The following is a 25,611-nucleotide window of genomic DNA, read 5'->3' on the forward strand; positions in this document are numbered from 1 at the left end:
GCCCTGCTCCTTTAGAACCTCAGTGGCTGGTCACCTTTTCCTTGTAAAGTTGCTGTCAAAATAGAGTTTTGCGTTCTTAAAAATTGCGCCAAGTGATGCAGGACACTTTGGGTTGTACTGTTATAGCACCAAGCTTCATAGTGTCACCTTGGGGACTTTCAAAGTGTCAAAAAAAAGCAATTCGTGTTTCTGATAAAGAGATTAGTGCACGTTAAAGTCCAAATATATTGCAGAAACACACGTGAGGTAAAAGACGAATTTCAGCACAGGGAGGGAAAAGAGGAAAAGAATTTCAGCACAGTTTGTGTTCCTTTAGGCTGGAATTGTGGGCGAGACTAGGTTGTAGACCTTCAATATTCATTCAAAAAACACTGGACATTGTGCTGTAGAAATCGGCAAGCTTGTCATGGATGATGTGAAGGTTCATGGGTTATTGACGGTGGAAAAGCATGAATGAACGTCCATTTCATAGCTTTAATTTATCTGTAAGCCTGCTTAAAATAATCAAGGACACTAAGAATTAGGAAGAACGTAGTGGCCTTACTGCCTTTCTTGAGCCCACTTTACAAATATCCCTCGGAGGGTGGAGGAGGGATAGTGTGGTCATCATCACAATGATACTGTAATTTTAAGTGTTCAGGGCTCTCTTCAAGTCTGGAATGCATCCCAGGCTGTGGTGGCAGGGCTGAGTCCTAGCCATCAGCCCACCACAGGTTGGTGTCTCACGAAGCTGCAGCAGGAACTTCACGGATGCTCAGGCCAAGTAAGCAAAGGGAGGCAAATTTGTTTAGAGAAATAAGAGAAAAATTTATAGGAGAAAAGCAGGCCCTCCCTGGTGGTGCCACCCATTAAAGTGCAGAGCTATCCACAGCCACTGCTGCACGTGTTTAGCTCCACCCACCCCCCCAGGTCAGTTTCCAGGGCTGCTCCCCTCAGCAGTGTACTTCAATACATCAATAGATCTGCCTGTTCTGTTTCCCACTTTGTCTCTGGTGAATCCTCTTACCCCCTGCACTTATAGCCTGTACCCCAGTTTTTGTATCCATGCTAAATAAAAGATTAAAAAAAGAAAAGGAACAACGTGGACTCTCAGGCTGGTGGAAACAGAACAGGGAAGGGCAATGAAGCCTAAGTGAAGTTTTGCCTCAGGAAATATATAGCTCTTTCCCTAATTATTCTAATGCCTCTTCAAGGCTCTTAGTGGTCTCTCTCATTCTGTCTTTAATGTCTTTGTGCAGAATTACATTTTGCATCTCAGCCCTTATCTTAAGCGTCCTTTTTCTTTATCATCCTTGTGTGGAAATGTCCAGTTACCTCTAGTTGGGGGGTATGGGAGGGAGGGAGTGGTTTATTGGTCTCCTTTTGGTCTATTCCTCCCAGGCTTTTACTATTCTATTTTGACTCTAGAAATTATCACCTTGCCCTTTGAAAAACAAAAACAGGATAATGTGATAATAGATGAAGTTTATTGTGAACTTGCTTGAACTAGACTCTGTGCTCAATTCATTCACTTACACTAAGGGGAAGTTAACAGTTACCTTTCAGCTCAATAAGGTGCTTGAACCCTAGAGAAGTGAAAAAAGTTGCATGAGGCCACATTCCTCACAGAAGTTAGGATTTGATCCCAAACTCTATGGTCTGGATCTTAAAGCCATACTGTAAATAATTTTTAAGGGAAGAGACCTCGTTTTAAGCAAATTGAGGTTAATTCTTCTGATAACAAGTTACCATCTGAGGAGACCTGCAGTTACCATTTATTGGTACTTTATTGAAACTTCATAGCTCTTTTGTCACTGATGTGAGCAACCCTCTCCTCCTTTTCCTTCTTTTTTAATAATTGCTTTAAAAATTACTATTTTATAATAACAAACAACTATATACCAGAGACATTTTATGGGGGTGGATGGGGCATGGGATCAATGTGTATGTGTGTGTGGTGGGGGAGAGTGCACAGGACTATGGTGATGGCACACGGGTGAATTGGAGATGGGAAGCCCAAGGGGATTACAACTGAGATGGGAAAAGACACAAAATGATGTAAAACCAAATTATTATAATAATAAAAAAATCTTAAAAATTACTATTTTAAGTAATAAGACTCCAAGTCCCGCACTTCATGTGGAGTTCTTCCTTGGTTCTACTTCCCTGGGTTCCAGTTATGTTGCCACTTTATCAGGTCTTTCAGCCTGACTTGGTAGATGGAATTCTGTAATCCTCTTCACTTCTTGCCCTAATTCAAACCATCTATTCACTGCCTGACTGAATTTAGCATTCTTTTCACATGTTTACTCTATATGGCTATGAGCACAACCTTAAAATCATTCCAATGACTTTTCACCACCAAGCTGTCATGTTTTCTTTGCTTTTTGACAATAATTTCTCTGCATTGGATACTCTACTGTTTGCTAATATGAACACTTAGGAAGAACTTGAAATTAGTACATGAAATCTTTTTTCCTTTTTGTTATTTTGTCTTATTATTATAAGGAGTAGGAATTTTTGAGTTGAAAATGGGCTACATACATTGGAGCAAACCCAATTTTTATTTGATGTCCTATTTTTATACTACTTTTATATTAAAAAAAAGTCTATGAACTATTCCCATTTGCAAGTTGAATTCTGCAAATAAGGCTTGGTGAAATTGGCTCAACACTGCTATAGTGATCCCTACTGAATTGTTTCCAGATTGATCTCTGTGGAATTGTTTCCATAGAGATGTTAGAACTAAGGGCTCCTCACAGCTTTTGGGAATTTTTTTTCTTAGTCTTTCTTTGGGTCATTTCAGTGCTTTTCTGTTAGCACAGAGATCAGAGGGCCCTTGGAGAGGATCTTGTTAGAGGTTATAATAAGAGAAAAGATGTAAAAGGAAAAGCTTGACATAGAAGTACCCACACTACCCAAAGTAAAACAAGACAATGAACATGTGGCACGTATTGCACCATCAGAATGAAGAACAGAAGAAAATTCCATGCAAGCCTAAGAAAAAGAAAGAAGTTGAAAGAGATTTAGACTGCTGGGGAAGAGAAAGTAATTTAACCAAAAACTGGTTAAGATAGTTATTCTCATACCCATGATGGCTTTCTAAAATAGCGTAAAAGAAGGAGGGGGAAATAACATAAAAGCTGAATTATCTCATTGTTTGTATGCAAGACAAACAAGCTAAACACACACAAAAACAAATATGTTTTTAGGAATGTATCTAATTAAGGTAGCTAGTATCTTTTGAACACTAAATCTGTCTTACTTAAAATGCATAAAATGCTTCTTTGATTTATATTCTATATACCTACTGTCTTTAGAAAGAAGTAAAAATTCAAAAGTATTGCTTAAAGTAAGGCATAATTAGATGGTTTACATTCTCAATACTTTGTTTCTTTTTTTAAAGATTGTTTCTGTTTTAAAGATTTATTTATGCATACAAGAACTGGGGTACAGGTCAGAGGGGTTGTGTGTGTGGGGAGTGTGAGGTTTCACCAAAGTGAGTGGAGAGCAGAACAGGCAAATCTACTGAAATAACAATGTTGAGGGGAGCAGTGGGCGCTGGGATAGGAGAGGTCTGCTGCACCATATATATGGGTCACCTCCCTGGCCCGTGATGGAACTCATGCTGCAGTGGCTGTGGATAACCTCATAGTGTTGAGCCCTAACTGGTTGTGCCACTGGGGAGAGCTCTTTAAGATTTTTAAAAAATTTACTTATGCATACAAGAAATTGGGTGTTGCGGGGAGAGGGCCATGAGGATTCACCAGAGAGAGAGAGTGGGGAGCAGAACAGATAGCTATATTGAAATAAACTGCTAAGGGGAGCTGTGGGCAAGACAGGAGAGGTCTGCTGTGCCTTTTGGGTTAGTTCCTTGGCCAGAGAACAAACTCTTGCTGTAGTGCTGGCTATTACTTCATAGTCTGAGACTTAACCCTTGCACCACCAGGGAGGCCCAGATATGTTCATATTATTTAAATTGTTTAATTGTTTATTCCAAGACTATGTAACAAAAAGTCTTATCTGACTTTAGTAGCTATACAGAAAGTAAGAAAATAGAGGGAACCACTGAATACTTTAACTTTTGAAGATCATTGTAAGTATTGAACTTTCTTTATGTTCATTAGATTGCTGTGGAGAACAAGGAAAAAGGCTGCAGAAGATAGCTATTTTAAATAATTTAAGTCTAATCACCATATTGCTCATTTTTCTTATAAATCACATTGCAAGCCTCCCTGGTGATGTATGGGGTTAAATTTCAGCACTATAAACCTGGGCCAGCCACTGAAATGAGTTCAATCTCCAGGCAGGCACTTAACCCACTTGGCAAAACAGACTCTCCTATCTCACTGCTCCACTCAACAGTGCATTTCAGTAGATCTATCTGTTCTTCCCACTCTGTCTCTGGTGAATCCTCTCCTCCACCCAACCTCTGGCCCACACCCCAGTTCTTGTAGGCATAAGTAAATAAAAATAAATTTAAAAAAACAAACATTCAGGGCTTGGGCTGAAAGTTCTGCCAGAAGGCAGGGAAACTTCAGTGGTTGATGTTATATCTGTGGACGTCTGGGGACGTATGGTATTATTTGTATACCCCAGGAAATGAAAATCAAGGGGTGGTTGGTGGGCCTTGGTGTCCTAAAGCAGTCTTGTGTTGGGTTCTCTGCAGCCCGGCAAAGGACATGTATCAAAAAAACCAACTTAGAGAAAGAAAAATAGCTGATGCTAAGGTCAGAAAGTCCTGAGCAGTTGCGAAGCAGCCAAAAGGAGGCAAAAGAATGCAGGTGAGCCTCTTAAAGTCACTTATGGGTGATGTCCTGTTCACTGTTAAATATGAGTGAGATGCTTAGGAACCTGTCTTCAGGGGATGAGTGGAGAGTGTGGCTGTGGCGGAGAGGGGACCAGAGAGAAGCCATACGTGGAACTTGCTAACCACAGGCCCTGGCCTGTGTGCATGTGCAAAGGGTTGGCCTTAGTGCAGGGGTCTGCTTGTCTCATTGGTGACTATGAAAACAGTATAGTGTGACAGAAGTGCATACCCTTGAGGATTGAGCAATTACACCTAAAAAGCAATCTCAGAGTGAATGCATCCTGGAAGTGGATGCTGTGTAAGGCTTGTGGCTGAGATCACAACTGAAGAAGGGCAGGAAGCCTGATGGCTCCGGTTGTGGGAAGGTAGATGCTATGAGTGAATAGAGTAGTTTCTCCCTTTGAGTATCACCTTCAGCAGCAAACTTGGGGTATCATCTACTGGGACCAGTAACTTCTTTTTGCTCCTAGTTTGGTGCCCTGCCTGGGCTTAGCTGTATTCTGTTGTATTGCTTTATTCACTTGCACTGTTACTCTTGTGGGTCATGGCTGCAGTGTTCCACACACGCCAGTGGAGACTTGTGGGTAGATGGTATGGTGAAAAACCCTGAGGGTGGATTGTAGGATAAATGAAGATGCTCTGCGCCATTGCCCTCTGTGACCATCACTTTCAGCCTTGAATGCAGACGAGGCTTGAGAGCGTGGGCATGGGGCATGCTTTCCTGATGGCAGACACCTGGAGTGTGGTGTGGTTGTTCTTAAGTGGGTATGGCTGACCCTGGAAGCATCACAGAGAATGGTACTGCAGAGAACCACGCAAGAGGAAGAGACCAGTAGACAGTGTCAGAATGCCCAGCGAGGGTAAAGATTCGCAGGGCCAGGATTTGGCTCCCCTCCCCCCGTGCTGCCTGCCTACACTACAGTAACTATGAAAGATGACAAATGCTAATGAGACTGGGGATCGTTTTGCAATATGTACAAACATCAGCTAATGTACACCTGAAATTAATGTAGTGTTATATTTCATTTTTTCTCAATTAAAAAGAAAAAAAGAGGGCCGTCCCTAGTGGCACAATGGGCTAAATGTCAGCACTGTGAGGCAGGCCTTAGACACTGCAGCAGGCCCCAGCCAGGGACATGACCCACATGGCACAGCAGACCTCTCCTGTCTCACCCACTGCTCCCCTCAGCAGTGTGTTTCGGTCAGCCTGCCTGTTCTGCTCCCCACTCTATCTCTGGTGAATCCTTTAACCCCCACCCTTGCATCTCTGGCCTGTACCCCAGTTCTTATATGCATAAGTAAATAAATCTTTAAAAAAATAAAAGAAAAAGGGGATTTGGCTGGAGAGGTAAGCAAAATGGGGCTGAGGGCAGGTTTAAATTTTGATTTAATCAAAGTTTTAATTGCTGAACATATTTTTAAAAGTTCTATAATGTTCTAGTAATAGGGGATTCCTCCTTCCCAAAGTCTCTGCTTGGAAAGGAAACACTTAGAATGTTAACAGGATTTATCTCTGGGGAGTGAAATAAATATGATTTTGCCCCCTCCCTTGACCCCATTTCTTTATCTTATAAATTTTCAGTAAAGAACAAGTATTATTCTAACAGTGAAGAGATTTATTTTAACAAATCTGAATCATGAATTCAAGAAAGTCTACAAAGCATATTTACAAAATATCACAATATTTACTAAAGCATTTGCTAAATATTTACAAGGCTCCTTTGACTATGTTGAATCCAACAAAAAAATGTTTTTTTGCTGGTTTGCAAGGTTATATGCTTTTTAATTTTCCAAGTTATTTATAATTAGAAAAACATACTTTCAAAAGAATGGTAATATTTATGACTGTAAGCAATATACCTATGCCTTGAACATTTTACACACTTCATTAAAAACCTAACCTCAGGTTTCACATACCTTTAAATGTAGATGTGTTAACATAATTGCCTGGCTTAGTATCTGGAACTGCTGATTATGTCTGTATACTAAGTAAAACATTAACCTTTTTTTTTTTTTTTTGCAACAGCAAGAAATAAAGCAAGCTACCAGCAATTCTGAGAGCTTGGAAACAGCTTGCAAGGAAAATGAAGCTTCCGATTTTCATAGCAGATGCATTCACAGCAGAAGCATTTCGTGGAAACCCTGCTGCTGTTTGCCTCTTGGAAAATGTAAGTACTTGGTTTGGAAGTGCAGTACCTAAAATTCCAGACTCCTCTAGAACCAAGCATTTATTTAAAAAAATTTCAAATCCACCTCTTTATCTCTTTGGTTTGTGTTGTTAAATATTAGCAGTTCTTCTCTGTAAGTTAATCTTTATCAAATTAAGTGATGAGCATTCTTACACCAAGGTCAAATCTAGAAAAGTAAAGATTCATGTAAAGAACTAGAGTCAATTTAAAGAAAAGAACTATAGCTTCCTTTTAGAGCACCAGAGTTTTACTTTTTTCATTTAATTAGCATTAAGTGTGAAAGAGTATGAAATGAGATGAAATTTATGTGACTGGATATGGCTGGAATACATTTAGCATTAAAGATTCTAAGTAGATATCTTAAAACTTATATCTCAGACAATTAAAAATTCTTCTCAGAACCAAGAAAGACAGACAATTAGGAGGGAATTAAGTAGAAAAGTGGGAGTGTTTAAGCTCTAATACAAGGAGAACCTATTTACAGGGTAATCTTATTTACAGGAGAACCTTATTTACAGGGTAACAGAACTATTCCTTAACCTTAGTGGCTTTGCATTGGTACCTGGGTTTAGGAAATAAGTCCAGGGACACCTCAGTTTAGAGCCAAGTTAGTGCGAATCTGGGTTATTTGAGAATTACTGCAGGGACAGAGCAGGCGATGGATGATCTTGTCTTTTTAAGCTGGACAAAGTGTGTGTTGGGGATTTCCAGCTTAGTGAACCTCAAATGGCCTGCACATTAAAGTCACACAAGGAGCTTTTAAAAATTCCTATGCCCAAGGCTTCCCTGGTGGCCTCCAGGTTAAGTTTCAACGCAGTCACCTCTCCGACCTGCGTTGGCTCCCCAGCCAAGGAGATGACCCACCTATGTGCAGCAGTCTTGCTTGCCTCGCCCCTCAGCAGTGTATCTAGTAAATCCACCTGTTCTGCTCCCCACTCTGCCTCTGGTGAATCCTCTCATTCACCCCACCTCCATCTCTGGCCTGCACCCCTGTTCTATGCAAAAATAAAAATTAGAAAAACAAAACTTCCTATGCTCAGGCTTCAGCACAAACCAATTACACAGACGCTCTGGGGGTGGGGCCATCGATGTACTGTTTCCTAAAGCTTCTCCAAAATATGTATACTCTCTAGGAGAATGATTAAAGTTTTGCTGAGACAGGTAAATATTGTTAGTTGAGTCCTCGATATGCTCAACAAGGGTATCAATAAATAATATTTCTTCTATTTATGTATGCATACAAGAACTGGAATGTAGGCCAGAGGCATAGGTATCTGAGTGTGTGTGTGTGTTCACCAGAGGCACAGTCAGGAGCAGAACTGACATACCTACTGAGATACACTGCTGAAGGGAACAGCAGATGATATAGGAGAGGTCTGCTGTGCCATGTGGTTCAGCTCCCTGTCTGGGGAATTGAACTCATACAGCAGTGGTGGGTCATCAATTGATAGCATTGAGACTTAATTCCTGTACTAGCAGGGAGGCCCAGAGATACCTTATTTTCTCCCTCAAGTGGAATAGCAAAATAGTGATTCACAGCCTTCATCTCATTTTAATGCTGCGTTCATTATGCAAGCTTGTAGCTGGCATTTTCCAACCACAAAATGCAGAAAGCAATAAAACGAATAGACTCTATCAAGTTACACAAGTGCTTGGGAGATCTAGTGGGAGAATAATTAACAGCCAGAATCTAAATCTTGAACTTTCCTTAGAAACAGTTAGATAAACAAAAAAATTTTTTTTAAAGATTTTATTTATGTATACAAAACTGGGGTACAGGCCAGAGGCTCAGGGGCGGCAAGAGGCTTCACCATACACAGAGCAGGGAGCAGAACAGGCAGATCTACGAAGTACACTGCTGAGGGGAGTAATGGGCGGGTCAGCAGAGGTCTGCTGCGCCATGTGTTCACCTCCAGCGTGGGGATCAAATGCACATGCTGAAGTGGCTTTAGCTTCTTAGTGCTGTGCTTTAACCGGCTGCGCCACCAGGGAGGGCCTGTAAATAAAATTTTATGTCAAAGAATTGTGGAATTGACTAAAACTACTTGTGAATAGTCTCTATATATTTTTGCCCCTCTTTCTCATGTAATATCCTTGAAGAGCTTTGAAAGCAGCATCAATAAATTATTTTTAGACATTTCTTTCTTTTTTTTTTTTTTAAGATTTATTTATTTATGCATACAGAACTGGTGATGAGAAGATTCATCAGAGAGTGGAAAGCAGAACAGGCAGATTGATGAAGCACACTGCTGAGGGGAGCAGCGGGCCGGTCAGGAGAGCTCTGCCAATCCATGTGGTTGCTTCCAGGGGTAGGGAGCGAACTCACACTGAAGCAGGTGCTGCCAGCTTGCAGTGCTGCATCCCAACCCATTGTGCCACCAGGGAGGGCCTCAATAATTTTTTAAAAAAGATTTTATTTATTCATGCATATAAAAAAGAGGATACAGGCCAGAGATGTGGGGGTGAGAGGACTCACCAGAGACAAACTGGAGAAAAGATTGACTGGAATACACTGCTGAGGGTAGTAGCGGGTAGGACAGAAAAATTCTGCCATACCATGTGCATCACCTCTGGCTGGGGATTGAAATTATGCTACAGTGGCTGAGGATAGTGTCACAGAACTGTGCAGTATTATTTTCCAGCTTTTTTAAAAAAATATTTATTTATTTATGCTTACAGAACTCTGGGGTACAGTCCAGTAGTGGGTGAGAGGATTCACCAGAGACAGAGTAGGGAGCAGAAGAGGATAAAGTACACCGCTGAGGGGAGCAGTAGGAGGGTCAGGAGAGGTCTGCCGCACCATGTGGGTCAGCCCCCTGACAGGGGATCGAATTCATGCTGCAGTGGCTTCTGAGAGCTTCATAGTGCAAAGCTTTAACCTGTTTTGCCACCAGGGAGAGCCTATTTTCCAGCTTTTTTACCTCCAGTACACTCACTAATCCTTAAGAGACTTAAAGATTTCTTTCTCTATTAAAAATATATATTATTTATATAATATCAATAGACATAGAATTTGGGCCAAGAATTTGACATAGTTCAAAGTACTGTACTTCAGTACAAATGGAGGAAAGAAAAAAAAACAAGAGTCCTTGTTTTAGGGATGCTCTTGAAATAATCTCTACATTTACTTTTGGGACTTGTATCTATGAACCAGGTTAGCTTGGTGGCCTTTGAGGAACAAATGAATAGATATCTTTGTTTTGTTTTTTTTAAGATTTATTTACTTAGATCTACAGAACTTGGGGGTACAGGCCAGAGGTGCAGGAGTGCTGAGAAGCTTTGGCAGCGACAGAGTGGGGATCAGAATAGGCAGATTGAGGAAGTATACTGTTGAGGGGAGCAGTCAGCAGGTCACAATTCAGATGGCGTTCAGGCTGTCATTAGCACAATCTACAAATATTTATCAACATCTTCCATGAGCCAGGCTCTGGGCTAGGGACAGGAGGTACAAAGATTAGTCAACCTGGCTGTCTTTGAGGGGCTCAAAGTCTAGTGAAGAGACAAATAAACCTGATCATTATTCAGTTGTCCCCATAGAAGCTAAAATGACCTTGGGTGCCAGGAAAAATGGAAACTCTAGAGGATTGGATTTTACGGAGGAGAAAATTCTTCGGGTTTAAATATTGGGCTTCAAAGGAACATTCTCTTTTTTTTTCTTCCTTAAAACTATGTAAGGGGCCTCCCGAGTGGTGCAGGGGGTTGAGGTGCAGCGCTGTGGGGCTGTCTGCTGCTACTGCAGCTCGAGTTCAATCTCTGGCTAGGGCAGTGACCCACATGGTGTGGCAGACCTTTCCTGTTTCGCCCACTGCTGCCCTCAGCAGTGTATTTCAGTGCATCTGCCTATTCTGTTCCCCACTCTGTCTCTGGTGAGTCCTCTCATCCCCCACATCTCTAGCCTGTACTCCAGATCTTGTATGCATCAATAAATAAAATCTTTATTAAAAAACAAAGCTATGTTGGCCCTCCCTGGTGTCGCAGCGGGTTAAAGCACTGCATTGAGAAGCTAAAACCTCTTCAGCATGAGTTCGATACCCGCCTGCCCCGGAGGTGACCACATGGCGAGGCAGACCTCTCCTGACCCGCCTGCTGCTCCCCTCAGCAGTGTACTTCGTCAATCTGCCTGTTCTGCACCCCACTCTGTCCCTGGTGAATCCTCTCACCCACCGCATCTCTGGCTTGTTACCCCAGTTCTATATGAATAAATAAATAAATCTTTAAAAAAACAAAAACAAAAAAAAAAACAAAGCTATGTAAAATCTAGCAGAAATGAAATTAACCACAGAAAAACATGGCGGGTAGACTAAAGACTAAGTCATTGCACTTCGAACTTTTGAACATAGTTAAGAGATTACAGGAAGGAAAGTACTACCAAAAATTTGGGGTAACAAAGTTCTAAAAGCTTCTGTAGTATTATAGTCATTTTTTTTGGTCTTCCTTTCAAGAGAAATGTCTTGACAAATTTCCATACTAGGACTTTATAATACTCGCTCTTGGGTAAAAACTAGAACAAAATAATGGCTAAGGGGAGACCTCCCTGGTGGTACAGGAGTTAAAGTCTCAGTGTTGTGAGGCTATCTCCTGGCCAGGGAACGAACCCACATAACACAGCAGACCTCTCCTGTTTAGCCCGCTGCTCCCCTTAGCAGTGTATGTCAGTCCATCTGCCTGTTCTGGTCCTACTCTGTCTTTGGTGAATCCGCTCACCCTCCCTTCCCCCACACTTCTGGCCTAGACCCTAGTTCTTATATGCATAAAAAATAAAATCTTAAAAATCAAAGCTCTAGAAAATAGAAAATGAGACAGATATTTTAAAAATATTTAAATGTTAAAGAATTAATAGCATCTTCAAATGACTGATAGTTTGGCATTAAAGATCATGAGAGTCATGGACACTATATAGACACAATGCAAAAAATATGAAATGCTTGCATTAGATGACAGCTGTGTACAGAAACTCCGTGGCCATGGCGTTACTTTATTTTCTGTAATAGTGAAAATAGCCTTTCAGCAGGATTAGGCAACCTAGGTTTTCTCTTTCAAATTCTGTCTCAAGCTTTTTTTGTTTTGTGTTGTTGTAGGTGGTAGGTAGGTGGTGTGTGTGTGTTTAGGGAAGAGTTTCTCAATAGCAGCACTTTGACACTTTGGTACTTTGGATCTTGCTGTCCTTTGCTGTGTGAGGCTGTCTGTTGTAAAACATTTAGCAATATCCTTGGCCATTGCACAGTCAATCACAGTAGTACCGCCTTTTCCTCCAGTCATGACATTCAAAAATCGTTGATTTACTGCTTACATTTTCTAGAATGGTTTATTGCTGAGGTTTCCTGTTACAGTGATTCACACAATCAGTTTTGTTCTGTGCTCAGTATGTACGTTTATTCCAACTCAACTCGTATTTACTGGCTGTCCACCTGGTGCTGGACACTGCTAGGGTCAAATGTAATATCCATCCATTTGCTTTATTATTCATTTAAACACTAGTCATCATTTTCAGTACAGCTATGGGGATTGGCTTTACACTTTTAAAAAGAAATGCTTTCTTTCTAGTTTCTAGAACTCTTACTCTTCAGTTTTCCTCTTTATTAAATTTAAAGAGCACCAAAATCTCTTTACAGTTTAGTGGGTTATATATTTAAGGAAAAACAAGTTCTAAAAAACACTATGTTTAATCCATTAGCTTCAGCTCAGATGGAAAATGTATGGTGCACTGCCCACTTCTGAGCTAGTTGACCTTCAGTAGCCAGGTGTGATCACCTTGGGTCAGAGGTTCCTGGGATTTCTAGGGTGTTCTAACCTCATATCTCATTTTTATGCCTGTAAGAGGAATAAGGAGTGTGGAGAAAATCTTTCAGGGCATTAAAAGGTTTTCCTTTGTCCAGTTATGTGGGAAGAGAACAGTGCAGAGAGGAGATGTTAATACAGGAATTTCTGCTTCATAAGGCTTCTCAGTGCCTTTTGCAACATTATCCTTAGCTTTGGTAGCAGTAACTTTGGCAAGTACAGTCAAATACTTTGTTACATTTTTTTTATATGTTATCTCATTTCACCTATTCAACCTATTCACTCTGTAAGTAGCTATTGTTATTATTATCCACATTTTACAGATGAAGAAACTGATGCAAGGGAAGGTTGAGTAAATTGGCCAAGGTCACACGCTTCTAAATGAATGACTTCAGGATCCTACCTCAGCTCTTCCTGACCAAAGAGCTCCTCAAACCACCGTACTCACTGTCAGACTGGGTCTCCTCTCCTTTCGTATACTCCTTAGCACCCTAACTTCCTAGTTGGTCACGTGAATCACTCTTGTGATTCACTTAATACTTACCTGCCTCATTCTTTGATACCTTTTTAAAAAATTATTTATGCATAAGAAATGGGGTATAGGCCAGAGGTGCAGGGACAGGGAGAAGATTCACCAGAGACAGAGTTAGAAGCAGAGCAGACAGATTGAGGGGAGCAGAGGGCGGGCCAGGAGAGGTCTGCTGCACCATGTGGGTCACCTCCCTGGCCGGGTATTGAACTCATGCTGCAGTGGCTGTGATAGCATCATAGTGCTGTGCTTTAACTTGTTGCGCCACCAAGGAGGCCACTTTGATATCTTAACCCATGTGTGATCATGGGTAAATAATTTACAGTAAATAGTTTACTTTTATAAGTGATTATGGAAAAATCTATTTCTCAGAGTTCTAGTTAATCAACAGTTATTGGCCTTATATTCCCATTAGTGCAGGGGTTAGTAAAGTACACAAAGTGAGTATGAGCTTTGGACCTTTATGAAGGAACTGGGAAGATGAGGGATCTGTAAGAAGCATTGGGAACAACTAAATGTAGCCTACAATTTGAATATTGCTTTTGTGGACATAATTTCAGATAGGAGACTCAGGAGGAAGCTCCTCAGTTGTGTTAGAACTTTCTACATCAAAGTGCTTTTCCCTTGTTGGAATCTTAGCAAGGGACAAATGACCAAATATAAAACAGTACTGTTCTGTTTAGGTTGTTATATTTCTAAACTGCCACAAGGTGGGAGTATTTTAAAACTTTACTAGTTGGTTTTCTAATCATTAGTCTCTGGAGGGCCATATGGTGATGGAACCTCAGTGTCCCAGTTCCATACTTGAAACTCAGAAAAACAAACAAGGCTGTTTTTGCTGCTGGATATTTGAATTCATGTGACAATGCCAAGGGGTAATGGGTATTCCTACATGACAGTAGCTGTTGGTTTGTAACAGTTATTTGTAGCATTTGAAAATAATAGTAGTATAAAATGGAAAAATTACTGAATCAAAATTTGGTATTTTGAATGAATACAGCCATTCTTTTGTTTCTAGTGCTCTCAAAGCTGAAGCAACATTAGTTTTCTCGTGATTCACCTTTACCTCTGGTTTCTTTGTAAAATTCAGCTGACTGTGGTACACATTGAGGGCTGGTTCTATTACCCTTTTTTTTTTTTAAGATTTATTTATTTATGCGTAGAAGGACTGGGTACAGGCCAGAGCTGTGGTAGATGAGGATTCATCAGAGACAGGCAGGTTGACTGAAGTACACTGCTGAGGGGAGCAGTGGGCAAGACAGGAGAGGTCTGTTGCACCATATGGGTCAGCTCCTTGGCCAGGCATGGAACTCAAGTTGCTGTGGCTACTGATAGCTTGTTAGTGTTGACACTTAACCCCACACCACCAGGAAAGCCTGCCATTCACTGATTTAAAAGAACTGAATAGAGGTCAAATGACATGCCCAAGATGCTTCCCAAATATACAGGTCTTTGCTTTCATTTTCCTATCCAGCTCACTGTAATCTGCCATTTTTCTAAATCTACCTCAAAGCCTCATATTTAAAGTCATAGCGTATTTATTGTTGAAATCTGTGTATCTCTGAGATTGTGGCCTTTGTGATTTTTTTTTTTTAGAAGAGCATGCATGCTCTTAGGTGAGACAGTAATCTGACAAGCAGGCCATATAGTTTTTCAGAGCCAGTTCTAGCTTTGTACATCTGCAACTCATAGCATCCTGTTAGTATGGATTTCTGAAGAAAAAATCCTTCATATGAGTGTCTCAGATTCCTTGATAATATATTTATTTATGCATACAAAACGGGGGTACAGGCCAGGGGTGCAGGGGCGGTAAGAGGATTCACCAGAGACAGAGTATGGAGCAGAACAGGCTGATTGACAAAGTACACTGCTGAGGGGAGCAGCAGGCAGGTCAGGAGAGGTCTGCTGTGCCATATGAATCACTTCCTGGGTGGGGATCGAACTCATGGTGAAGTGGCTTTAGCTTCTTAGTGCTGTGCTTTAACCGCTGTGCCACCAGGTGGGCCTCCTTGATAACTTTTTTTTTTTTTTTAAAGATTTATTTTTATTTATTCATACAGAACTGGGGTACAGGCCAGAGGCTCAGGGGCGGTGAGAGGCTTCACCAGAGACAGAGTGGGGAGCAGAACAGGCAGATCAACGAAGTACACTGCTGAGGGGAGCAGCGGGCGGGTCAGGAGAGGTCTGGCTCGCCATGTGGTCTCCTCCGGGGCAGGCGGGAATCGAACTCATGCGGAAGTGGCTTCAGATTCTCAGTGCTGTGCTTTAACCCGCTGCGCCACCAGGGAGGGCCCCTTGATAACTTTTAATGTAACTTTTAATGTCAATAGACCTATTAACTAATGGCAGGATGTTTGATTTGTATTTTTGGAGTCTCAGGCTTCTGTTTCTAATTCAGGAATTGGATGAAGACGCGCATCAGAAAATTGCAAGGGAGATGAACCTCTCTGAAACTGCTTTTATCCGAAAACTCCACTCCACAGACAACTTTACAGAAAGTAAACATGCGTTTTTTTTTTTTTAACCAATTTTGAATGATACCCAAAGTTGCTTTTCCAATGACAGAATGATATTTAAGGGAAAGGCCCAGTTATGCATTGTTTGCTGTAGGAGTTAGTGGGGAGAGATTCCAATTTGGTTTTCAGTTTATCTGGGGGAATGGGTGTTAGTTAATTTGAAAGTTTCATATACAGATCTTGCCCTGAGGAGCCCTAGGATGTTTGTCTAGACTTCCCCTTTCCTTTCACAACCAATCTCAGCTATCAGTCACACTGGTGAACTACTCAGAAAGGAATAAGAAATGAAAAGCTTGCGACCCATTTGTATAGGAATGACCTGGTCTCTTTGATTTTTTTTCCTCCTCTGAAGGTTCCTGCTTTGGATTAAGGTGGTTTACACCAGCGAGCGAGGTCCCCCTCTGTGGTCACGCTACCCTGGCTTCTGCAGCTGTGCTGTTTTACAAAATAAGTAATGTGCTTTTACTGTATGAACTTATAACTTATCTGATAGCAAATTTTTAAAAATTTATTTATTTATGCATACAGAACTGAGGTACAGGCCAGAGGTACATACAGAACTCGGTACAAGCCAGAGGTGCAGGGGCAGTGAGAGGATTCACCAGAGGTAGAGTGGGGAGCAGAACAGGCTGACTGACAAAGTACACTGCTGAGGGGAGCAGCGAGCGGGTCAGAAGAGGTCTGCCGCACCATGTGGGTCACCTTCGGGACAGGGATTGAACTCATGCTAAGGTGGTGTTAGCTTCTTAGTGCTGTGCTTTAACCCTCTGCGCCACCAGGGAGGGCCCTGATAGCAAATATTTAAAAAAATTCTCACCCTCTTTTTCTTATGAACCTAAGTGATTGGTATAAAGGCATAGATAGCAGAGTTTATTTCTTGCAATTCTTGATGCAGAAATAAAATCAGCAAACTTCAGTAACACTTCCTCTGGCTTTCTGAGTGTATGTCAGACATCTTTGGAAACCGTAATAGTTGTTCCCTGGAATGCCTCTTTATTTTATATAGAATTTCCCTGCATGATAAATTTGAAAGCTTCCTTACACTTGATTATTTGCCTTGGATGATAAGAGAGTATGTAACACTTTAATTCTACCAGTTCCCACTTGAGCAGCATTTAGTTTAATAGGTCACTATCATTGCTTTTTGGGATTGGGACAGAGAAATGCCTGGTAGTGCCCTAAAAGGAGCGACAGAAGCAGCCCCTGACGAGCATAGATCTATAGTAAATAGATGATATGACAGAGGGTAACTGCAGAGTGTGAGGAGTTGGAAAGGAGGTTCTTTGGGGGTGTTACTTTAGATAAGGAGAGTAAGGGAATGTGTTACAGGGCAGGTTCCCCCAGAAAAAAGACTCTGAGACACCTTTGTTTGCTGTCAAAACTGGGGGGGGGGCAGTGTTCTTGGGATCAGTAATTTTAAGAGAGTAAAAAGAGCAGGACTGAATGAGAAAGATTGAACTAAATTGGCAAATTGGCAGCAACAAAAAAATTCTAGGCCAAATCCACAGAGAGATCTGAAGCTAGGAATTTCTTTCAAGCAGTGTAATTCCAAAAGTGAACAAAGATTCATGCCTTTATGCCCTCCATTGACTAGTCCCTAGTTCCCAGGAAAGCTGTGTAACTTTGGGTCAAGTAGCTCATTCAGCCAAGGCAGCTCCGAGAGTGGACTCTTGGCAGCTGAGGGCAGGCCCTATTGAAGGGTGAGAAACCAAGGCTTCAGGTTGTCCTTGAGGGCAGGTGTCTCCTAAACTTTTGTGCCTCTGGTCTTCCCTGTCTCATATAGTCCTGGCCCTGAGAGGAAAGGAAATGAGATTCTAGGAACAGCATCCACTAGAGAAGGGAGTTTTGGGGCTACAGAATACAATGAAGCCTTCTGTGTGAAGAATTAAAGTCATCATGGAGGAAGAAAAGTCTGGGCAGAGGTAGCAGCGTATGCAAATCCTCTGGGACTCAGTCTATATAACGAGGGCAGCTGGAGCTTTCTGTGGGACAAGGTGAAGGGCAGGAGACAATGTTGAGTTAAACCTTACATTCTGTAATGTCATCCATTGTACATCTTCAGAAGATAATTTAGGTTTATGTGGATAGGGGATAAGAATGAAGGGAAGGAAGCATCCTGAAATATTGTTTAGTAACTTAGTCTTAAAAAGTTGGTTTTATTGAAATTGGATTGAGTGCCTTTTGAACACCCCACATTCGTTAGTATGATGTTAGGTTTGGAATGCTAGCTTTCAAATCTCCCAAAGGATTCTCAAAGTTAGAAGAGATAAGGTCCCTCTAAAATACCTTGTGAACAATGATGTATTGTACTAATTATAAGTTAAAAAAATAAACTTTGGACTTTAGAATATGAATTTTATATTCAGTAAATTTGATAAGCAGTGCTGAATTTCCTCACCTTTGAGATATGGCTCAGGACTACAGGACTATCAGGCAGGAGAAAATAATTGTGTTGCAAATATTTTTTTTTTTTCACTATAATGTTTCACTTTGAAGTCTGAGTTGTCGAAATAATAATAAGGTCAGAGGTGCATGGAGTAAGAGGCAGAGTGGGGAGCAGAACAGGCAGGATCAACTGGAACACACTGCTGAGGGGAGCAGCAGGCGAGGCAGGGTAAATCTGCTGTGCCATGTGGGTCACCTCCTTGGCTGGGAATCGAACTCGTGCTGCAGTGGCTACCAGTAGCTTCATAATACTATGACTTAATCCTTTGCTCCAATAGGGAGGCCCCAGGTCAATCTTTTTTATGTATAATTGTTTTATTTAGAATACATCTGATCTGTTCACATTAGACTGGCTTTTCTTAGACTCCTAGTGCATACTGCTATAGTTATTATAGGTGGAATTTTAAAATCTATACTAGAAAACTCTACAGCATTCCTCTAAGATTTAATTATTAATCCCATTTTACTGGTAAGCAAAAATTTGGATCAGTTTAATTTTTCTCCCATTTTATCGATGGGGAATCATGGTTTAAGGAGGTTAAATAACTTGGACAGGTATACAACTAGTAAGTGGTCAGCAGCCAGGATGTGAAACTTTGTTGAATAAGTCAAGTCCAGTCCTTTATGCTCTTAGTTCTCAAATTAGCATCTGATGAGCATTTTTGATGCTTTAGACCCTAGCATCCCAACTGAGGCTCCCTTCACAGGAAAGGACAACATTGTCAGAAAGTCCAGGATGGCAAAAAGCAAACATACAGCAAAGTTTGTCTTCCTATTTCTGGATTCCTTTTCAAACAATTTTCTCAGAGATGAATTATGATTCCTCCCCCCTCCCCCCCCTTTTTTTTGACCAGAAAACGTGAATACCACTCTAACCTTTGTCACTCTGAGCGGGGAACTGAAGGCCAGAAAGGCAAAGAACGATATCATCCTGGACTTGCCTCTTTACCCAGTCCACCCCCAGGTCTGTGCTTTTAATCACTGCCATAACCTGTATACAGCTAACAGATACTGCCTGTTTTACAATGGTCTTGTCTTTTTCTCTCCCATCTAGGACTTCCATGAAGTAGAGAACCTGATAAAGGTAGGTGAAAAGAGCTTTTGTGACTTCATCATTTATTATAGATGGAATACAAAGATGTGATACCCCTGAAATAGGTCTTTTACCAGTATAAATGGTACAGTTTAAGCCTAAGTGAGTATTATGTGGTATATTTGAGGTTTAAATTTTAATGTTGAATCTGTTTAGTGAGAAGTCTGGCCAGGTCTTCCTGCCTTTCCTGTTAGCATTAGCCTCCACCATAGGGTGGTGGGAAGAGAGACTACAAGCTGAGAGGGAAAGGATGGATGCTGCTTGTAGCTGTTGGTATCCCCAATTTCTGCATTGAAGATGAGCCTGAGATGGGGCCTGTGCTTTGATGGAGAGAGCAGGAAAGCATGAGTGTACCTCCACAAAGGAGACTCAGCCTGGCTGCCTCAAGGGGTCTGGGGGGGGGCATAATAATAATAGTAATAAACACACATTTTTGAGTTTTCCATGTGTAGTACCACAGGCTAAGCATCCCACATCCATTATCTCATTTAATTTTCACTTTGATCCAGTGAAGTTGAAGCTGTAGTTGTTCCACAAAGATTACAGAATATTGTCCTTTTGTATTCTAGAAACTGGCATTAAGATTTTCAGTTGGGGCCCTCCATGGTGGCTCAAGGGGTAAGTCTGGGCAGTATGAGGCATTCTGCAGCCACTGCAGCATGAGTTCGATCCCCGGCCAGGGAGCTGACCACATGGCACAGCAGACCTCTTTTGTCTCACTTGCTGCCCTCCACCCCTCAGCAGTGTATTTCTTTCTTTTCTGCTCCCTACTCTGTCTCTGGTGAATCCTCTTACCTACTCACCCTCCTACCCCCTCCACACACAAACCTCTGGCCTATATTCCAGCTCTTATATGCATAAATAACTAAATCTTTAAAAAAAAAATAAAATTGACATATTTCTTAAAAAAAAAAAAAAAAAGAATCCATGCAGAGAAGGACTAGAGGACACTTCAGAGAGATTGAAAGGTCCTGCAGACCATTTGGGATCTGGCTCAGCAGTTTCTATTTCTTGAATGAGATGATATTCATTAGCATTGGTCACAGAGGCAGATAACAGGTACCATTCCAGTTAGAGGGAGCCTTGACCTTGGTACCAGAGCATCTCAGTCCCAAAAGAGAGAGAACCTGAAGTCTGTCATAGTCAGACAACTGCCATATAATTGTCACTTACTCTGCTGGCACTGGCACTAGTGCCAAAAGATGACTTGGAAAGGTTTTTATCCCCCATAAGTTCTCTCAGTACCTAAAACTGTCAAACAAAGAAGCAAACAAATTTTCTTGGATCTGAGAAGAATTCTTTGTAGTCTTGACTAAAGACTGAATCAAGGTTTTTTTTTTTTTAAAGATTTATTTATTTATTTGTATATACAGAACTAGGGTACAGACCAGAGGTGCAGGGGTGGCGAGAGGCTTCACCAGAGACAGAGTGGGGAACAGAACAGGCAGATCGACAAAGTACACTGCTGAGGGGAGCAGCGGGCGGGTCAGGAGAGGTCTGCCACGCCATGTGTCACCTCCGGGGCAGGTGGGAATCGAACTCATGTGGAAGTGGCTTTAGCTTCTCAGTGCTGTGCTTTAACCCGCTAGGGAGGGCCAAATCAAGGTATTTTTATAAAATGTTGTTTTGTTATTGATCTGCAGTAAACAATCTAAGTGAAAATAGTGTCCTTGCCTAGGAGAGTAGTGTTAATCTAGTCTCCACTTCTAACCAAATTGCTGGTCCTGAGTTCTTGACATGTAGAATGTTTTAGTTAATCTTCATCTAATATTCTTAACTCTAAGAGGTAAGTATGAAGCTCTCCCCACCTCACAGTAGTGATTTAGAGTTTTGTCTCACAAAAAAACCTGGGACAGGTTGTGAGTTTGTGTGTGTAGGTGCGTGTGAGAGAGAGAGAGAGAGATAGAGAGAGAGAGAGAGAGAGAGAGAGACCCTAGGCCTCTCTAAGTCTTTCTTCTTGTCTGTGGGGAGAAAGATCTCTTTTAATCCTCTGTGGTTACCAGGAAACTGATCTTCCTTGGGCAACATCTTGAGTTCCCAAACTGATGCAGCCTCCAGCATTGAAGATGATGGTTCTCTTGACATACAGCAGATGCTCACGAGAGGTCATTTCCCATAGAGGGGACCCAAGACGTGACCCCAGGGTACCTCTTGAGTTTCTGGTCTGTCCCCACAGACTGCCATAGGTGACACCGTGGTCCAGGACATCTGCTATTCTCCAGATACCCGGAAGCTCCTTGTCCGGCTCAGTGATAATTATGACAGGTAAATAAGGGTTTTTATTTGTCAGCACCACAGGGAGGGTTAAGTCCCCAGATTATAACTCTGGTTTGGCCTGGCTGTGCTATGTGCAGTCAGAGTGTGGTGTGATTCATATAGCCAGAGAGTTTTGTTCCCTAGTAAGAAGTTACAGTGCGTTCTTCTTCCCATTCTGCTCAGCTGTTTGAGCACACTGCATGGGCCTGTTTTACTCTGTGTGCAGTGGGTGGTCTGTGAAATGGGTTTGTCCTAATGTATCCTATGTATGAACAAGGTCATTTCTGGAGAACCTGAAAGTGAGCACACAGAATCTGCCGCAAATCGAAAACTCAGGGAAGGTGAAAGGACTCATTCTCACCCTTAAAGGACAGCCTGGTGGGCAGAAGAAAGGGTTTGACTTTTACTCCAGATACTTTGCACCATGGGTTGGTGTGGCTGAAGATCCTGTAACAGGTAATTTCTGATATGGGGCCAGGGGAAGGTTAAACAGCAGAGAAGGAGGATAACAAGTAGTTAAGGGCCCTGGCTGTGTGAGTTGAGCTGCCTTTGTTTCTAGATCTGCCCCCACCCCCACCCCTTCACTGAAGTCTCAAATGAAAAACCCAGAATAAAGGAAGTGGTAGAGTAAGTTTAAATCTTGTTTTAAGGCTGGATTTGCACCTTAGCTTCCTAGCTGTTGACCTTGAGCAAATAACTTCTGGAGTCAAGTTTCCTTCTACATATCCCACAGGGTCACTAGCACAATGCTTGTTGAGTGCTCAGCTCAGAGCCTGCCACTTGGTATGTGCCTAGTCACCATTATCTCATTTTTAATAATAACTATGAAACTGTTCCCCTGAGTTGACACTTCCAGATTTGACATTTGCAAAATTTAGGGACTGAGGTGGACAAAGTCCAATGCCCAAAGGCTGTTACTCTCTTTAGTAACCAGCATGCATGATCTTTGACATCTAGATAAGCCTTGATTTTTTAAGAAAAAAACTTCTGGCATGTAGGTGGGAAATAGGAACAGGGATAGTGTTTCCTTCCCTCTTTTCCCAGTCCTGCTCTCAAGTGGGAATATGCGTATTGGAGATTTTCTACCAGGCAGAAGCAGAGGGATGAGTAAAAAGTAAGCAAGAATATAAAGCCCCCTACTTTCAGCTTTGAGAATCGTAGGCTGAGCAGCAAAAGGGTAGCAAAGCTTGATGGAGAAGACTTGCATATGGGGTGGTGACCAAGGTGGAAGGAGGCTGGACAGATTGCAGACATTAGGGTAGCTTCGTAACCTTTCTTTAGTTACTCTCGGAGGAGAAAAACACATTAAGTTCAAAGCTTAGCCAGCAAGCACTTTTAAATGACTCAGGAAAATGCTTAACGACATCCAAATAGTACAATTCAACCAACCTCTTCTGGAAGAGAGTTCTGACTGGGTTGTTGCATGCACAGTTACTTCACAAAGATTTTAACTGCACAAAGGACATTCCCCCCCCTTCCCCCCAATGCTTTTCCACAGTGGGAAGGGCTTTGGGCTTTGGGACCAACCATCTCAGTTTGCTTAGGACCGAGGGGTTTCTTGGCACATAGGACCTTCAGCGCTAAAATGAGGACAGTTGAGCAGACTGGGACTGGTCACCCTGTGGGGCCTGATAACATTTAATATGTTTTCCGGAAGGAGGAACTTTCCTTCCTTTTGCTTTTCTCACTCAAAGACTTTTGTATCATTTATTCGTTTCCATTTTATTAATTTTAATATCTATCTTCTGATCTATATGTAGGTCACAATCAAGTGGGAGGGGAAAATCCCCCTTAAAAAAAAATTCTTTTGGCATCAAACTCCAATATTGACTGAGTGGAATGCTGACGTGGTGGAAACTCGGGCCTTCTGTCAGGCTTCCCACCTTTCATTACATGTGTATCTTAGACAGAAGGAGACTTTTACCTTGAAAGATGTAGAAAGGTTTACGTGAAAGTAAAGGTATGATTTCCTTATCATGGGGTAACAATGAATTGACAGATGAAACTTCAGAAAATATAAGACACAGTGGATCCCTCAGAGGAACTTATCCCTCAGTTCTCTTTCTCTTTCCACTCCTAATTCCACACTCCACTGTGGCCATGGTCACAGTATGATTCTGTCATCTAAGATTTTGTCAAACTATTGTAATTGCTTGTGAATTTACAACAAAATCAACTCTGTTTTCTTAGGGATTATGTCATAACTTTTCACTTCTTTTAGGGTCTGCACATACTGTTCTCAGCAGCTACTGGTCCCAGGAACTGGGGAAGAAAGAGATGTATGGTAGGACAACTCTTTTATCAAGGTCTTTTTCATTGCCTAACTTTAAGTTGGTATTTCTTCTTATGTACTATCCATTTGACTGTAAATGTCATGTAGTGCCCATGTGAAAATGTTTTTAAAATTCTTTGACCCTAAGCCCTCTATTCAAAACATCCTACAAAACATCCAGACATCTGTTCCTCCACACACACAGGCACAATAAGTGCCCAACAAATTTTTCCTGAATAAAATTAGCTAGCTGTATAACAGAAGTCATTTAGAATGCAGCAGGTTGAGATTGGATGTTCACCACGGCTCCTGACTGCCCTTGCTAGTCACAGGGTTGAATAAAAGAGTTGCTTTTGAACCTATTCCCCTAGTGATTATATTGCTCAGAGGCAGAGAAAACAGACAAGTGCAGCCAATGTGGGCTACACAGCCCTTACAAAGTAGGAGTCCCCCCACCCCCACCACCTCCAAGGGATGAAAGGCTTAGCAGAGGGTGCAATCTCTGTCCCCACTTGGGAATAACAGACTGGCTGTTCTGTCTTTGGTGAGTCTAGTCATACCCTAAGTAAGCAGGAAGGCTCAGGTCAAATCTTTCTTGTTTTTCTGGTGTGTGGCTACTTGATGACCACAGTAACTGGGGCTCCCCTTTTCCTATTCAGAGCTGGGAAGGGGGAGCCTTCTCAGGAGGGTCAAGGCCATACCTTTTATCTCCTTAGATCTTCTGTGCACCTCTGTTTTTTACATGTCCATGCTTCATGCCTGCGAGCACAGGGGTGTGTGTCTGGGCGTTACGGAAGTGATTGAGAAAGTTGCCCAGGAAAAGGCTCAGTAAAGGGAAGACTCAGAGTTAGTTATGTGTTTTGTGGATCAGCTTGCCTCAGTCCACAGGGGGAAGGGGGTGGGCATGGGCAGTAACATAGACAGATGGAGGAATTTATTCTTTACACTGACTGGGAGAATTCTAGTGCTTGTAATTAAAGGTCTCCTGCTAACTTGTGAGGTCTTTCTTAACTTGTGACTCATTTTGTTTTTCTTTAGCCTTTCAATGTTCCCCCCGAGGAGGAGAACTGGAGATTTCATTGCGATCTGATGGACGAGTTGACATTCGGGGAGGTGCTGCTATTGTGTTAGAGGGCACTCTGACCGCTTAGAGAGAATTGTGCTGTGAAGCTGCTCTCTTGAATGACTAAGTATTTTCTGCCTATAAAGAAATACAAGGGACTGCCTTTAGCAAACTTGAATAGGAAACTTAATCCTCAAGTTAGAATTAGAAAATGAAGCATATAAATGGAGATTTAATAATGATTCCACATTATTTTACTAATGAGGTTTTGGCTAGACCTGTGACTATACCTCAAATGTAAGAAACTGTTAGCAAAGAGCAGCATCACCTTTGGCTAACAAGTCACAGAAGGAGAGTACATTCTTAAGGAGTAAGTTTGAAACATTTAAACTTAGATGCGAGTCTGATGGAATATTTGGTAGCCATTAAAAAGACCCAGTAGAGCCTCCCTGGCAGCCTCAGGGTTAACTCTCAGGGCTACCACTGCTACAGCCTGACTTTGATTTCTGGCCAGGGAGCTACTCAAAGGAGCAAACCTCTTCTTGTCTGCTTGCTGCTTCCCTCTGCAGTGTATTTCAGTGTATCTGCCGTTTTGTTACAGGGCACCCCAGTGTGAATTGGGCTGCCTGTCTGTGGGTCCTCACCCGCACACTTAAGACTCAATTGTACTGTGGACAAAAA

The 25,611-nt window shown here is 41.8% G+C and overlaps 1 protein-coding gene across 2 annotated transcripts in view; it reads left to right on the plus strand.

Annotated features, from left to right (window-relative positions):
* PBLD (phenazine biosynthesis-like protein domain containing) overlaps positions 1-25,131 on the plus strand; it is a 26,650-nt gene extending 1,519 nt beyond the window's left edge. For both annotated transcript variants that reach the window (XM_012723629.1, XM_012723628.1), the window contains exons 2-10: positions 6,816-6,957; positions 15,684-15,783; positions 16,154-16,252; positions 19,101-19,210; positions 19,301-19,330; positions 21,516-21,604; positions 21,873-22,051; positions 23,817-23,879; positions 24,906-25,131. In XM_012723629.1, coding sequence (XP_012579083.1) covers positions 6,874-6,957; positions 15,684-15,783; positions 16,154-16,252; positions 19,101-19,210; positions 19,301-19,330; positions 21,516-21,604; positions 21,873-22,051; positions 23,817-23,879; positions 24,906-25,018 — 867 coding nt within the window. In that variant the 5' untranslated portion in view covers positions 6,816-6,873 and the 3' untranslated portion in view covers positions 25,019-25,131. The remainder of the gene's footprint in view (positions 1-6,815; positions 6,958-15,683; positions 15,784-16,153; positions 16,253-19,100; positions 19,211-19,300; positions 19,331-21,515; positions 21,605-21,872; positions 22,052-23,816; positions 23,880-24,905) is intronic.
* The last annotated feature ends 480 nt before the right edge of the window (positions 25,132-25,611 follow it).

Source organism: Condylura cristata, unplaced genomic scaffold, assembly GCF_000260355.1.
Source record: "Condylura cristata isolate star-nosed mole 26May11 unplaced genomic scaffold, ConCri1.0 scaffold00011, whole genome shotgun sequence".
NCBI classification, from domain to species: Eukaryota; Metazoa; Chordata; class Mammalia; order Eulipotyphla; family Talpidae; genus Condylura; species Condylura cristata.